The 14,706-nt window shown below is 48.1% G+C and overlaps 1 protein-coding gene across 4 annotated transcripts in view; it reads right to left on the reverse strand.

Moving 5' to 3' along the window:
• The window catches only part of Pik3ap1 (phosphoinositide-3-kinase adaptor protein 1), a 154,115-nt gene that overhangs the window by 105,222 nt on the left and 34,187 nt on the right, over positions 1-14,706 (reverse strand). For 2 of the 4 annotated variants that reach the window (NM_001106368.2, NM_001398791.1), the window contains 1 exon segment: positions 8,611-8,755. In NM_001106368.2, the coding sequence (NP_001099838.1) occupies positions 8,611-8,623 (13 nt within the window). In that variant the 5' untranslated portion in view covers positions 8,624-8,755. 4 annotated transcript variants of the gene reach the window in all.

Consider the following 14,706-nt stretch of genomic DNA (forward strand, 5'->3'; position numbering starts at 1 on the left):
CATACCACACTCTACCCAAACACGTCCTAGATCAGCCCTTATCCCCCAGCTCATTCGAAAGATGGGGGAGGGGATCTCAATGTAGCGTGCTGAATAACTTAGGGCTCGAAGTGGTAGCCAGTAGCTGAACTGTCTGATGTGACCTGAATCACGGCTCTACTCCAAGTACAGTGGGATCGGACTGTGAGGGTTAGGAGTCTGGCTCTGCCAACTCGATATACAACTACTATAGTCTCCCGTGCCTCAGTTTATCCACCAGGAAGTAGAGACAGAATGGTCGTTTTTATGTGCATTTCCAGTCAAGCGCCCAGCACGGAGCTCAAAATATAAGTTGAACCCTCAAGAGTTGGAAGCTGAACAACTGAAATGCAAATACATAAAATATCCAAGGAAAATAGAATATATATATAAAAAAAAGAGTTGGAAGCTGGTGTCGCGATCCTCACACTGATGTCACTCACACTGACAGTGCGTCATGAAAGTGGAAACAGGAAGAATCAATTCTCTGAGCTACACCACACAGACACCAGAAACAAACAGGGCCGGGGTGGGGTCCCCTGCCCCATGATGCCCCTCATTTGCAGAGGAAGGAAACACTCTGAGAAGATGAAGGGGCTCGTTGAAGTTCACACTCAGTAAGTTAACAGCAGAGCCAGGACTAACAGACAGGGTGGCTCCTAGATCAACCCTTTGCCCTAGGCCTCCCCATACTTCCTCCTAACAGAAAATATGCCAAGAATGTTTTTTAAAGAGTCAAGTCACATTTTCCAGTGATCAAAGAAGGTAGGCTCCTGACCTGACTGTGACCACTGTCCCAAGCTGTCCCCCCTCCACTACTTTGACATCTCTGGAAGAGAAGCTCAATCGATGAGCACAAGTGCCCATGCACCGTACAAAGAAGCAGGGGTCCGTCTTCCCCCTTGGAGAAGGACCTGGACTATTTGTGAAATAGGAATCTAAGCTGTAGGTTTACAATCGAATGTTGTGTCAGCACTGGGGCTGTTGAGACGTCCTGGCACCTCAGCAAAGGGGCTTTTGAACACCTTGGCCACCTGAATACAATCCCCAGAAGGGGGGGGGGGGACAGAACCAATGCCACAGTTGTCCTCTGATCCACACACACACACACACAGCATGGTAAGCATGCACTCAAAGCATGTGTGTGCACGCAGTAAACATAAGTAAGTGTCATCTCTGGTCCATGTGTCATTGAGTGGTTCCAGGTAAGATCAGAGGCAGGATTGGAGTAAGACCCTAAGGCTCTGAGCTCTGGAAAGACCACAAAGGAAATACGTTTTTGCTGGCCATCTCCCTAGGTAGCCAGTTTGAACCCTTGTCTCTACCTCCCAAGTGCCGAGCCAACAGCAATGTTTTCAGAAAGAGTAACAAGTGGGCAAAGACATGAAGGAGAAGAAAAGGATGTCTTAAATGTAAAAAGCATCATTAAAAACACAAGATTAGGGGCTGGGGAGATGGCTCAGTGGTTAAGAACATTTGTTGCATCTTCCAGAAGATGTTGGTTCAAATGCCAGCACCCAGGTCAGGCGGCTCACAATTCCCTGTAACTGTGGCTTAAGGGAATCCAATGTCTTCTTCAGGTCTCTGCTGACACTGGCAGACACAGACACGCACACATACACACATGGAAAAATAATCTCTAAAAATTTTTATTTTTAAAAATAAATTTTTAAAAATTTAGGTGGAGGAGGAGGAAGTGGCGTCAAGGCTAGTAATCCGAGCATCTGACCGCCTGACAGGTGGAGGCAGGAGGGTGAGAAGTTTTAAGGTGAAGCCAGCCAGATGGCTTAGCAGGGAAAGGCACTTGCGCCAAGCCTGATGACCTGAGTTCCATTTCTAAAACCTCTCATTGTAGAAGAAGAGAGCCACCTCCCACAAACTGACCTCTCATCTACATCACCAAAGTTCAAAGCCAACTTTGGAAGCTTCGTATAGAGGTCAATGATGGCCTGAGTTGCATGAGCCCCTTATAAAAAAGGTGACGTTGCAAGTGTCCCTTTGAGATACTGCCTTAGAAGAACAGAACAGCCGCCCTGAAGACCATGTCCATGAGTGGCTACTTCAGTCTTATGGGAAAGTTTTTTCACCCAGCACTGGCGGCACCATGGGAATGAGTACACACATGAGCCAGGAGATTGCGCTATAGCTTTGGCTTCTCTGAACAATTAAATACCCAGTTACCAGGAATGATCAAGCTATAATTGATCTTTCTTTCCTGGGCACTGGCCTGCCATTTTACTAAGCACCTCTGTGCACTCTCTCCCTCAATCCTCAAGATTGAGGATAAACCTAGGAGCACATACTCTCAACAGCATCACCTGACAGACAGTACTTAACTGTCTGCCAAGTACGAACTGCTGCCAAGACCAAACCGCGAGGACCATACCAGGTGCTGACCGCATGGACCCCATTGACCACAGAACCCCACACGCTGAATTTCTAAGGTACATTCTATTGTAAAGGTCAAAGAAATGCAAACTATAATTTGGAAAATATAACTAAAACACATCTAGTGCCATTGGTTTGAAATACTATTTTCTAATTTAAAAGAGAGAGGAGAGAGAGAGGGAGAGGGAGAGAGAGAGAGAGAGAGAGAGAGAGAGAGAGAGAGAGAGAGAGACAGAGACAGAGAGAGAGACAGAGAGAGAGACAGAGAGAGAGACAGAGAGAGACGGAGAGAGCACCAGGGGTTCTGAGAGAAATGGTTGGTTCTCCCAGTGATTCTAGTAATATATATTTCAGACAGTGAGAAGTATACAATGAGCCCAAAACATCTTGTATGTCCATAAATAAAGACGTTCTCCAGCAAAAATAGCGTAGTGAGGAAATAAGAGGAAGCTGAAGAAGATCCCACAGTTCAAGCAGGAGCAGTGTGGGAAAGAAAACAGATGATTCAAGAAGACACTGCAAGCCAGAGCGTATAATAAATGCCCGTGAATCCATACATAGTAACATCACTGGATGACTGGGTAAAGAAATGAAGAGAGGCTGGGTCGTGTAGCTCAGTACCATAGCCCAAGGTCCTGACTTCAATCTCCAGCACCAAAATCTAGTAAGAAAATAATCATTTAAAACTGGGGGGAGGGGAACACAGAGATCTTACAAATATAAATCTCAGATAACTTCTGAAGAAAGCCATGCCCTCGAGGAAACAAAATGTCTCTTCATAAATGCGGGCTGCACCTAGAGATTTCTTTTCAAAGTGCCCGATATGGAAAGACAGAGGAAGTCACTTCGCTGTGCACAAACTCAGCAAATACTACGCCTACTCCATAACCAAGATCACCAACCAGGAAAAGTGTTAATGTAACAGTCCATGCCCTTAAAACTAAGAATGGCACCTCGCACCGTACGATCCTCCCAACCTAATCAACAGAAAAGCATCAGGTAAATCCAACCACGGGATGCTCCTCCAAACTCACTGACTCGTGTGTCTCAAGACTTCCCAAGCCCAATATGAGGTTGGGAGGAGAAAGTAGGGGATCGGGGACAAGTTGTGGGGGACGAATATAAGCAAATCACAATGTGGGGACAATATGAAATTCTCAAAGAATCAATGGAAATACTGCAGTCTCCAAAGACTGCCAAGGGTTTTGAGGGTTGGCTCAGTGATTAAGGACACTTGTTGCTTCAGGGAGGACCAGGGTTCAGTGCCCAGCATCCACTTCATGGTTCACAGCTTCCGTAACTCTCGTCCAGGACAACTGATGCCCTCTTCTGACCTCCTTGGGCCTCAGGCATGTACACGGTGTTCATACATGCACGCAGGCAAGACACTGACACACATGAAATCAATCTTTAAAACAGAATTGTCAAAGTGATCGAAATCTAGGAAAATACAGTAAAATCGCAGCTAAAAGGCTCCGAAGGGAGGATCACTTGTAAATGAAGCGCGGTGTCTTGAATGGGAACCTGGGACACTGTGTACAAACCAAAGGACTGAATGAAGAATAGAACTGAAAAATTACTCACCCAAAACATGGGAAGCTGAGGCAGGGGAAGCAAGAGTTACAGACCCGGCAACCCACGGTGAGTTCCGGGCTAGCCTGAGCTATATGTTGACAATCCCCCCACCCCGAATAATAATTATTGACTCACTAATTTCAGTGAATGTATTATATTAATGTAAACTGCCAATAAGAAGGAAGGTTTGGAATATGTAGGCGCTCTACCAGTGGCTCTCAACCTTCCTAATGCTAAGGCCCTTTCATGCAGCTCCTCACACTGTGACCCCCACTAGCCGTACGATCATTTTCACTGCTACTTCATAACTGTAATTCTGCTACTGTTACAAATCGTAATGTAAACATCTGTGTTTCCCAATGGTCGGGTGACCCCTGTGAAAGGGTCATTTGACCCCCAAAGTGGTCAAATCCCTCACAGGTTAGAACTGCTGCTCTAATGGTTTTTGCAATTCTCCTAAAAATCTAAATCTGTTCTGGGATAAGCTCATTAAAAACACAACTGAATACAGAAAACGGCCATTTATAGTGGTTTAGTGCTGGGGTTCAAAGTTTGAACCCAAACCCCATTAAGCAAGACTATCTGAGAAGGATGTACGTAGTTAGTGCTTCAGGCAACTTAATATCATGACCTCTTTGTGTGTGTGTGTGTGTGTGTGTGTGTGTTGTATGTATTTGTGTGTGTGTTACATGTGTGTGTGTTACGTGTGTGTGTGTGGTGTATGTGTGTAGTGTGTGTGCTGTATGTATGTGTATGGTGTATGTGTGTAGTGTGTATGGTGTATGTGTGTGTGGTGTATGTGTTTGTGTGTGTATATGTGTATAGTGTGTGTGGTGTGTGTATTTGTGTGTGTGGTATATGTGTTTGTGTGTGTATGTGTGTAGCATATGTGTGTGTTCGTGTTTGTGTGTTTGTGTGTGTGATGTATTGTATAATGTGTGTGGTGTATGTGTTTGTACATGTGTGTTTGTGTGTGTATGTGTTTGTGTGTATGTATGGTATATGTGTTTGTGTGTGTGTGGTATATATGTGTAGTGTGTGGTATATGTATGTATGTGTGTGTGTTTGTGTGTGATGTATGTGTGTAGTGTTCGTGGTGTATGTGTTTGTGTGTATGTGTTTGTGTGTGTGTGTTTGTGTGTGTGTGTCGTGTGACTTTGACCAATATCATAAATGGAGGAATATCTGCTCTCAGTGTAAATGATTGGCAATTAAATTTACCATCGGAAGACTTCAGGGACACTGAAACCAAAGGTTGGGGGAGCTGTAAAAAAAAGTCCAAAGTGGAAGTTCAAGTTCCTCCTGGCCTGCCAAGGGAGCGCCATGGTGCTGTCCGCTGTGTCAGCAGCTCTCCCTGTGTGGGGCCAATGCCCTTTCTTCCACAATAATTCCCCTCCTTTAGCCCAGAAGTCATTGCTCCCCATTCTAAATCACTTCTCTCTTTCTCCTATTCAGTAAGAGAAACAATACATGAGCCAGCAAGGAGCCCATAAACCCCGGCAAAGCTGAAAAGGGGGCTTTGTTCTTGTGGAGCTCAAAGAACAGGTTTGGCTACAGAAGAGGGGAATGGATGGAGAACCGGAAAGGGCTGGCTGACCACAGAGGGGAGTTCCAGTTGGGGGAGGGGAGCGAAAAAAGATGACACCAAATGATTCAGAAGCCACCTGAGAAAAGAACAGAGAATGACCTTGGCACCCTGTCCATTTGAAGTGGAGCTCGTGTTTGAACCTGTGCACCATTTCGTTTGTTTGTTGTATGTGCATGCTGTGTGTGTTCATGAAGCCACAGCACGTGTGTATCGTCCAGGAGCAACCTGAAAGACTTAGTTCTTCCCCTCTACCATATGGGTCCCTGGGATCAAATTCAAGTCATCAAGCTTAGTGACAAGCACCCTTACTAGCTAAGCCATGTTGCTCACCCTGTGATGCTACAAGACCAGGAATAGTGGGGTAGGGGGGCTTAGAGGTGATCTTGGAAAGAGAGAGCTGGACAAGGTCTGAGAGCTTTCCTCAGGTTCTTGGGGCCAAGGTCTGGAAGGGGGGCTCTAGTGTTCAGCAACTGCAGACTTGGTGCCCTCGGGGAAGTCCCAGGCGCTTTCCTCACTCTCTCTGGTTAATAAGAGAAACTATTCAAGCACCGGCTGAATAGTTCCACCTCATCTCACTACTCAAGGCGCTTGCTCTCAAGGCCAAGGAGCCAAGATTCTCCAACAAGCAAACATGTCGTGAAGGGAAGAGGAAGACTGACACTCATCCTCTAATGGCAGGAAACTTAAGAAGACCAGGGGATTAGGCTACAGTTGAGTGGACCCTGAACACATCATGCACTGTGAAGGAAGTCAGTCGCTAAAACCACAGACTGCATAATCCCATTCATGCGCAAGCCCAGGGCAGGGCAGTCTAGCAGCAACACTGGAGAGGAGGAGAGAAGAGGAAAGACCTCTCTTTGAACGGATAATAGCATTTTCTCAGAGTCACATATTGGCGAGGACTCAGAAGGCCGCTCACAGCACTCTTTCAGGCATGTCCAATCAATCGCCCATGAGCTGAATGTGTCCCAGGATACCTATGAATGCGATTCAACTCACCTGTAAATGATGTCACAGTATCAAAAGCTGGACACATCGCATGCTGAGTAAATACATTATGACATCGTTCTTAAAGTAAGGACGCCAAACAGCACAGTGCTCTGGGTGACTGTCCAGCCTATGACATGTCCGCGGGAAGCACGGCTTTCCCCTACTCTGACCTGTCCTCAGGACAGCTTATAACTGTAGACAAGTACCCGGGGAGCCCAGAGGGACCCGATCTCACATCACCTCACGTGGTGTTTCATCACAGAGGACACTGACAGAAAGAGGACTGGATAGCTTTATTCACTACCCCAGCTTTGGTTGTTGAGCTAGAATCTTCCTCTGAACCTGAGTCCACCCTTCAAGCCTAGCCTCTTCAGCCACTCCCCCTTGGAGCCAGCGTTCTAGACACTGGACAGGGAAAACAGACTCCTAAAAGATTCCCCACTTTGCTGTTCTCTAGGGCACAGCAGCCTAGCGCCTGCTCCATCCAGGAGAGGACACAGGAGCTTAGCCAGATTGTTTTCTCCTCTCCCCAACCCTCCATCCACCCAGCCACCACAGCTGCTCCCTGTGTCTTGAACACATTGTATAGATCCCTTGCCTGGGCCATTCTCCTCCCCAGGACCCCACTGCCTTCCCTCCTTTGGGGCTTACCTAATTCCCCCTGTCTGCTTTCCCACCACACCTACCATGACACTATTTTTATTACATGAGCTGTTGCCTCCCCGTCCTCACAGTTACACAGCTTCTATCCTCTTGTTCCCTGAACACTACTGCGCATTTAACTACGGTGCCTGGAAACGGCAAGCATTCGATAAACGTCTGTTGGTGAATGGACTCTGGAACCCTCACCCACAGCAGCTCTTTATTTGACCCAGAGTTCCTGGCTATGGGGTTACAGGCCATTGATGAACCATCCCCTGCAATAGTAAAAAGCTGGTACCATCAATGCCTTTTCTAGCCTCATTCCAAAGTACCATGAGCTAAGGCTAGTCCTTAGCCGAGTTGGAGGGAGTTGGCTTGTAACATCTGCTCCCATCCTTCCCAGTCCCCTACAAGATCTTTTTCAAGTGATGCTGTCATCTGGTGTTCATTCTCTCTCTCTCTCTCTCTGAAAACATCAGACGTGGGCTAGGTAAACACAAGTACGAACCGAAACATAGCAACTCTCTCTTCTCATCTAGCAAGTCCCCATTTACCTACTGTTTTCTTTCACACCACCAAAACTCTGTGGTGGACAGAAAGACCAGACCAACCTGGTTATCACCGAGAAACAAACATGCCTAATATCCACTGAGGTGTATAGGCAGGGCTCACTAACTGTCTCTCAACATTATCATTAGGTGGTTTGTCCTAGAACTCGGCCAGCTAAGGACTTGCCAAGTGTACATATGCCCATGAGCTTGAAAGGAATCCAAGACCAACAAGAAGAAATTTCTGACGCCTTCTTATGGGTAGATTTGCCCATCAATTTCCAATTAACCCTGAACACGAAGTTCCGTAGAGAACAGAGTAAGAGTTAACATTAAAAGAGTGTGGTCTCATTTTTACCAAAATTCCAGAGAAGAAATACAACCGCGGTGGACAAAGGGGGCTTCTGAAGCTGTCCCTGGACCACCTAGGACTGCCTGAGCGCCCCCTATTGGTCGGATAAGGCCCTAAGAGAAGCATCTGGCCTCTTCGAGAAGCTGTCCTCACCTCCCATCAACTGTCTTGAGTACTCAAGAGTTAAAGGGGAGAAAATGACCCTTGGCAACTTAGCCAGAGCTAGGGGAAGAAAAGAAGAGTTAGAAACTGGGATAGGGCGAGCCCCAAGCAGGAGCTGCAGAGAATCGTGCACAGACCGGTTGGGGGAAATGTGAGAAAGTTCAGAGGGGAAGTTTGCAACAGAGACCAGAGAAAAGACCGGAAAGAACACAAGATCCCCTCGCTAAACACTAAAGAGGAGGGGAGAAAAGGTCTCAAAGCTGAGAGGTTGGTGTCAGAGAGCCTCAGGGACCAGGGGCGCACGAGCCAGGAGCCCGGAGCTGGGGCGAGCTGCGCTTGCTACCCACCTGAGGCTGCCATGCCGTCGCGGGAGCAGCTCGCATCCCCGGCCGGCGCGGGAGCACGGTATCCGGCGTCCGCAGCGGCGGTGGGCGACGTTGCTGGCGTGGAGCAGGAGTGGCGCCCAGCTGTGCTCAGGACAGTGGCGACTCTGGCGCTTCCTCCTGCCGGGCAGCTGGGACTCGCACGGGGGCGTGTCCACAGGGTCTGCCCCGCCCGCGGGTCTCCGCGTGGCACCTGCACGCGCGGCGGTTGGGGAGGGGAAGTGAGATGTCCACCGGACAGCCGCCAGCTCCCGACGCCGACCCCCTCGCTCGTGCCACGTGTGTCCCGTGCCTCAGGGAAGCAGGCAGCCACCTCGACGTCCCCCCCAAGAGCAGCCTAAGGTGCTGGAACTGGGGGGAGAGAAAGCAGAAACTGCAGGGCTAGAGGGTCTCAGAGACTTGAGGTGGGGAGGCGCTTAGCACAGCTGTCCCAACCACTTTGCCCCCTTGGGACTTGTCCTTGAAACGCTGCCCCCAAGAATAGGGAGGGTCTGCAGGAAGGGGAAGGAGGAGCACCTGGCCCTGGGGTCTTGGCGTTGCCCTTGGGTGCCCTCCTGTGACCCTTCTGCATTTCCTTGGATCTGCCTGTAAGGCCACACGGGTATAATCTTTGATAGATGGATGTTATCACTGCCAAGTGCCTTCCGCACACTATTGCTCTGCTTCCGCTATCACAACTCTTTGGCTTTCTTCCATCTCTTTCCACTTAAAAAAAAAAAAAAAAAAAAAAAAAAAAAAAAAAAAAAAAAAAAAAAAAAAACTTCATTTATTTATTTTGTGAGCTTCTGTGGGAGTACGCATGCAAGTGTTGTACAGATCACAGAGAGAGGTCAGAGTCTGTTCTCCCCTTCCACCATGGAGATCTGGTGAATCAAACTGGCTTGACACGAGGCAGCAGGCACCCTTGCCTTGAGTCATGTCACCAGCCCCTCTTCCACTTTTAAGGACGCCAGTGGGTATATTAAACTGCCCCGGATCATCCAGGAAGAGACGTCTAAGGGCCCCTTAGGATGTCACCAGGCAGAAGGACAAGCCACTGCTGGCAGTGTAACCAATTTGCAAGAGTCCAGACTGGAGCAGTGGAATTTGAACAGGAAATGGGGACGGGTGGTAGAACCAGAGCTTGGAGCAGGGACAGGTGCAGACCCTGAATTCTTACCGACTCCTTGAACTTACCGCCATGGAGCCTCAGGCAAGCTGTGAGCCTGAAAGCCTTCAGTTTGCTGTACGGACAATGAAGGAATCCCCAGTTAGAAAACACACGGCTCAAACACTAGCCTTCCGGATCCTACCTTGGCCTGAAACCTCCTTCCTGCCCCATGGGCCTCTGGATCTAGATGAGCTGCACTCCCTGTTGAATCATTTTATAATCAGCCTATATTTGAGGCCGAGTCCCCAATGTCCTCACCTTAAAAGCATGTTCTCCTCTTCTGGCTGCAGGTTCTAGAAGAGTAAGGCCCCTTTTCTGACTCTTAGCCATCATCTGGGCTACATCAACCTACGTATTCCTGCACCTTCTCCAGCTGTTAGAGCTCATCTGTCAGTGGCAGGCAAGGTCTTGGTTACTCAGCCTACTGGCCACATTTCTCACATTGTGGAAGAGCACCAGTTCCCGGAATTTGGCTGGGAGAAAACCACAGAGGTCGATACTCCTGGGTGAAAGGGCATTCCTAGTTTTGGACACAACCCACCGTGTCTCTCTGTTCAACAGGAGGATCCAGGTTGGGGGAATAGTGTCACCAGTTTTGCATCTCTGATAGGGCAGAATGTTCATCAGAAGGGCCCATCTGCCTTCTAGAAGGCCCACTGAGGGGATGGAGAGGGTTTGGGGGGGGAGTTAGATCTGATGGTTGCATGTTTGATATTGGCAAAGAAGAGGCAAAGGGTGGAACAGGGAACAGAGAAAGGGAAAGAAATTTCTATTCCTTATTTCAAGGTGCTACTTTGAAACTGCAGGCCTGAGGATCAGTGTTTGCTGGGATGTGAGGCAGAGGTGAAGGAGTGTGTTCTCGTGGACCATCTTAGTCCATCCTAATTCTCCTAGCTTCTCCGTGAGAACGGCGCTGCTGGTACACATCCCCTGCAGATCAAAAGGTTAAGAACTTCTGCCCAAGGGTACACAACCAGCAATTGCAAAACTATTTGAACCCAGCCATTCCGGCTCCAGAGCCAATGCACTTGACCAAGTAAAAATGCCTGTCAGACTCTGCTTTGGCCCGAAGGTCCTCCTAAGTCATCAGATGCCTTATGCTGGCATCGCTTCGATGGCAGTGGAAATGGCAGATGTTCTGTCACCTGTGGGCTCCCTCTGCTATGCCTGGACTGGACAACTCCCCCAAGAAAGGAGCTGGGAGTGGAAGCTCGCCCAGCAAGCCTTCCTCCTGCCCATGCTCTGAGCTGGGTAGGTCCATTGTGGGCAAGCCTTCTCTTTCCATACATCCTCCTCCAATGCCTAGCATGGGACCCAGCACACATTTGTTCTTACATCACCAAGTACAAGCCATTCAGTTTGTAGCTCGAGTTGCCAATGTGCAGGTTACTGGTCATACCACCTTCATATGGAAAGCTTCATCCTCACCCTGTCCCAGAGTCCCAGGACACTGACACCTACATATACCATCAAGGTAGAGTGTGTGAAGACAGGATTAAAATGGATTTGTAGGTTGGATTTCAGAGGAGGGTGCTGAGAGACCACTGTTACAGGCAGTTTCAACCTGGCCCAACAGGACATACTATTAAAAACCCCAATGCAGGCAACTGGGGATTATTGTGACATTCTAAGACCAAGCAGCTTTGCAAAACACTGGAAGCCTCATCTTCTTGCAAGAATGTGGCCATCTTCTCTGTCCACCACTGTAGCCCCTCTTTCTGAAGGAGCTCAGAGCCCCCCCCCCCCCCGCAACAGCAACACTAATTGCAGGCCTGGAACCCAGATTCAAAGACACAAAATTCTAGGCGTCTGCCCTTCGGCTCCAACACGGTAATTTCCCGAACTTTTGCTATTTTGAGTCCATTCGTTGCTCAAGAGCCGTTTGCCTTGTCCTGCGTTGTGATTCCGAAGCCTGGCAGCTGCCCTGTGGTACTGCCATGATCTCCCACCAAAAGTGGCATTAGGCATGTGGAAAGGGAATGTCACAGAGTTGTCACAGTGTCCGAGTTCCCTCACCGTTTTCTAGTTTCATTCTGTTGCTGCGATGAAAACCCACTCACCAAAGGCAACTTGGGGAGGAAAGGGTTAACTGACATTACACTCCCAGATCACAGTTGATCACAGAGGGAAGTCCGGGCAGGAACTCAAGGCAGAAGTCATAGTGGAAAGCTATTCACTGCATTGTTCTCTGACTGATGCTCAGTTAGCTTTTTTAGGCATTGCAGGCCCATCTGCCAGGAGACAATGATGCTCACTGGGTGCTGGGCCTCCCTGCACCAATTAACAGTGCAGAAAATCCCCATCTCCATTCTCACAGACCAATCTGATCCAGGCAGCTCTTCACTGAGGTCTTCTCCTCACAGGGAATCCTAGGTTGTGTCAAATTGTGGCCATAAACACTAAGCAGCACACCTTGTTTCTCAGTCACAGAATCCTAACTTGGTTTGAGGGTAGCAATGCATTGTATTAAAAAGTTCCCATTCCCCAGCATCTCTTGCTAATTTAGCAGAGGCCAACTAGATAAACTAAAGCCACCCAGTGCTGGAGAGATGGCTCAGTGGTTAAGAGCATTGTCTTTTCTTCCAGAGGTCCTGAGTTCAATTCCCAGCAACCACATGGTGGCTCACAACCATAAAATAAATAAAATCTTAAAAAAAAAAAAGAATAAAGAAAAAAAGCCACCCAGTGGGATCTAGGAATGTCCTTCATACGAAATTTAACTTTGCTAGATTTTGTTTTCCTTTTCTGCCATTGTTTCATCTCCTGCCTGAGACATAAATGAGACGTCTAGAAGTCAAATATCCTTCTCCAATTAGGAGGTAGCCATGTGGATACAATAAGAATGTTACAACAAGAAGACAGGCAGAGGCAGACTCCTTACATGATGGCTACTTTTAGTTGTCAACTTGATACTATTTAGAATCACCCAGGAATGAGGGGTCATCTAGATGGGGTAGCCTATGGACACATGGGTGGTGGATTGTCTTGATCCCATAAATTGATGTAGTACTGACATGCAGTGGGTCCTGCCCACTGTGGGCAGCACCATTCTCTAAGCAGACTCTGAACGCACGGAGCGGATACTGAATACAAGCATCCTTTCTGCTCTTCACTGTGGATGTGATGTGACTAGCTAATTCCAGCTCCCGCCTCTTGGCTTCTCCACAACGATGGACTGCAATCTAAAACGGTGAACTGAAATTTCCCCTTTCTCTCCCTAAGCTGCTGTTAGTCTGGGTATTTCAACACAGCATCAGAAATGAAAACTAGGATACCTACCAGCTTCGGAGCTTCCCAACAAGCTCCAGGCTCCCAGCCTCCAACTTTCCTCCATGACAGATGTCGCTACATCTCTGTTACGTGGGTTGCGATTGTCTGCGTGGTCAGCTGTACCTCACCGCCACGCTTACCGAAATGTGAATGGAAGCAACGTTTAGTGAGCGCCACCTGTAACACATGTTCCTTCTTGTGCTGGCTTGCTTGATGCTCTGCAGAGAAGGATACTGGGAGATTGTGAGGTACTTTTCCAGGGCCATTCCGCAAGTCATTCTGAGCCACGGGACAGTGGCATATTGGACTCCCTTCAGACTGTTCACTTAAAAGCACTTCCTGAAGCCATGAGGGCGTTCTCAGGTGGGGCCCTGGGGAGTCTCAGCCCTTTCAATCATGTGCAGATGATCACTGTCCTCACACATGAAGCATGTCTTGTACACATTCTACTTCTGACTTTAGGGGTACTGAAGCAGAAACTCAGTCAAATGTGACAAAAACTAAGACACTTGGGAGTGTCTGAGTCAGTCGAGGCCCTGAGAGGTCATTAATGTTGGAGATGTGTGGAAACCCAGGCAGAGGCTGGTGGACAGCCATTATCACATCAGACATCACGTTGGAGACAGAACCAAGGCTCTCTCTCCTGATCTCTCATCTAGTGCCTTCCGCAATATCTATCTACTATTCCCTATTGGAAAATTCTTGCTTTATACTTTGTTTTCCTGAATCAATCTACCACTAGCTGCCAAAGAATGCCTTGCTTTGACTCTCTTATGAGTCTCACTTGGTCATGATAAATTATTCTTTCTCCAGATTACTGATTGACTAATACTTTGTTAAAACTCTTGTTTAATTTTTTTGGGGGGGAGAGGGACTTGTTGTGACAAACTGCTTGATAAAAGTAACTTGAGGATCGAAGGATTTTATTTTGCTCACAATTTGAGGGTATAGTGGAAGGGAGCTCGTAACAACAGGAGCGTAAGCTGTTCACAGCGAGTCTGCAGTCAGAAGTCCAGGGTGCCATGCATGGAAGGGTGCCACCCACAATAGGCAGGTCCTCCCATTTCGATGAATCCAGAGTAGACGGTCCCTCTCAGGCATGCACAGAGCCTTGTCTCCTTCAAACCCAGCAGGCGACACTGAATAACCCTTCCCCACCCCCAGCATTGTCAGAGCCTGAACAGATCGAGTCTACTTAAAGTCATTAACAACCTCTCTTGCAACCCATCCCAGTCTTGGGAAGTTTGGGCTGTTTATAGGGTCTGCTGCCCCGTCTTGTGCTGGATCCTTGCTGAGATGACCTTCCTCCTTTGTAACCATTGAAGCCTTTGAGTCTTCTGAATAAGTAGATAGTTGTCAGATTGACCTAAATCTCAGCTCCCGCTCAGTCCCAGGACTGGTCAAAAGCTGAGAAAACAAGATGTCTACCAGGAAGGTGCTGGCCTACCAGGAAAGACTCTTCCATTGTCAGAAAGCATTTAGCCACTAGCATCTTGAGCTCTGGTAAAGAGGTAGACCATCTGGCTAACACCTCGGCGCCAACTAAGGAATGCTGAAGCAGGAGGAAAGCAGGAGGAATACATCAGAAAGGCAGGACCGATTAACTCAAGCTTCACAGGTGGCTCCTCATAGAGAGAAGA

The sequence above is a fragment of the Rattus norvegicus genome, chromosome 1, assembly GCF_036323735.1.
Source record: "Rattus norvegicus strain BN/NHsdMcwi chromosome 1, GRCr8, whole genome shotgun sequence".
Taxonomy (NCBI): Eukaryota; Metazoa; Chordata; class Mammalia; order Rodentia; family Muridae; genus Rattus; species Rattus norvegicus.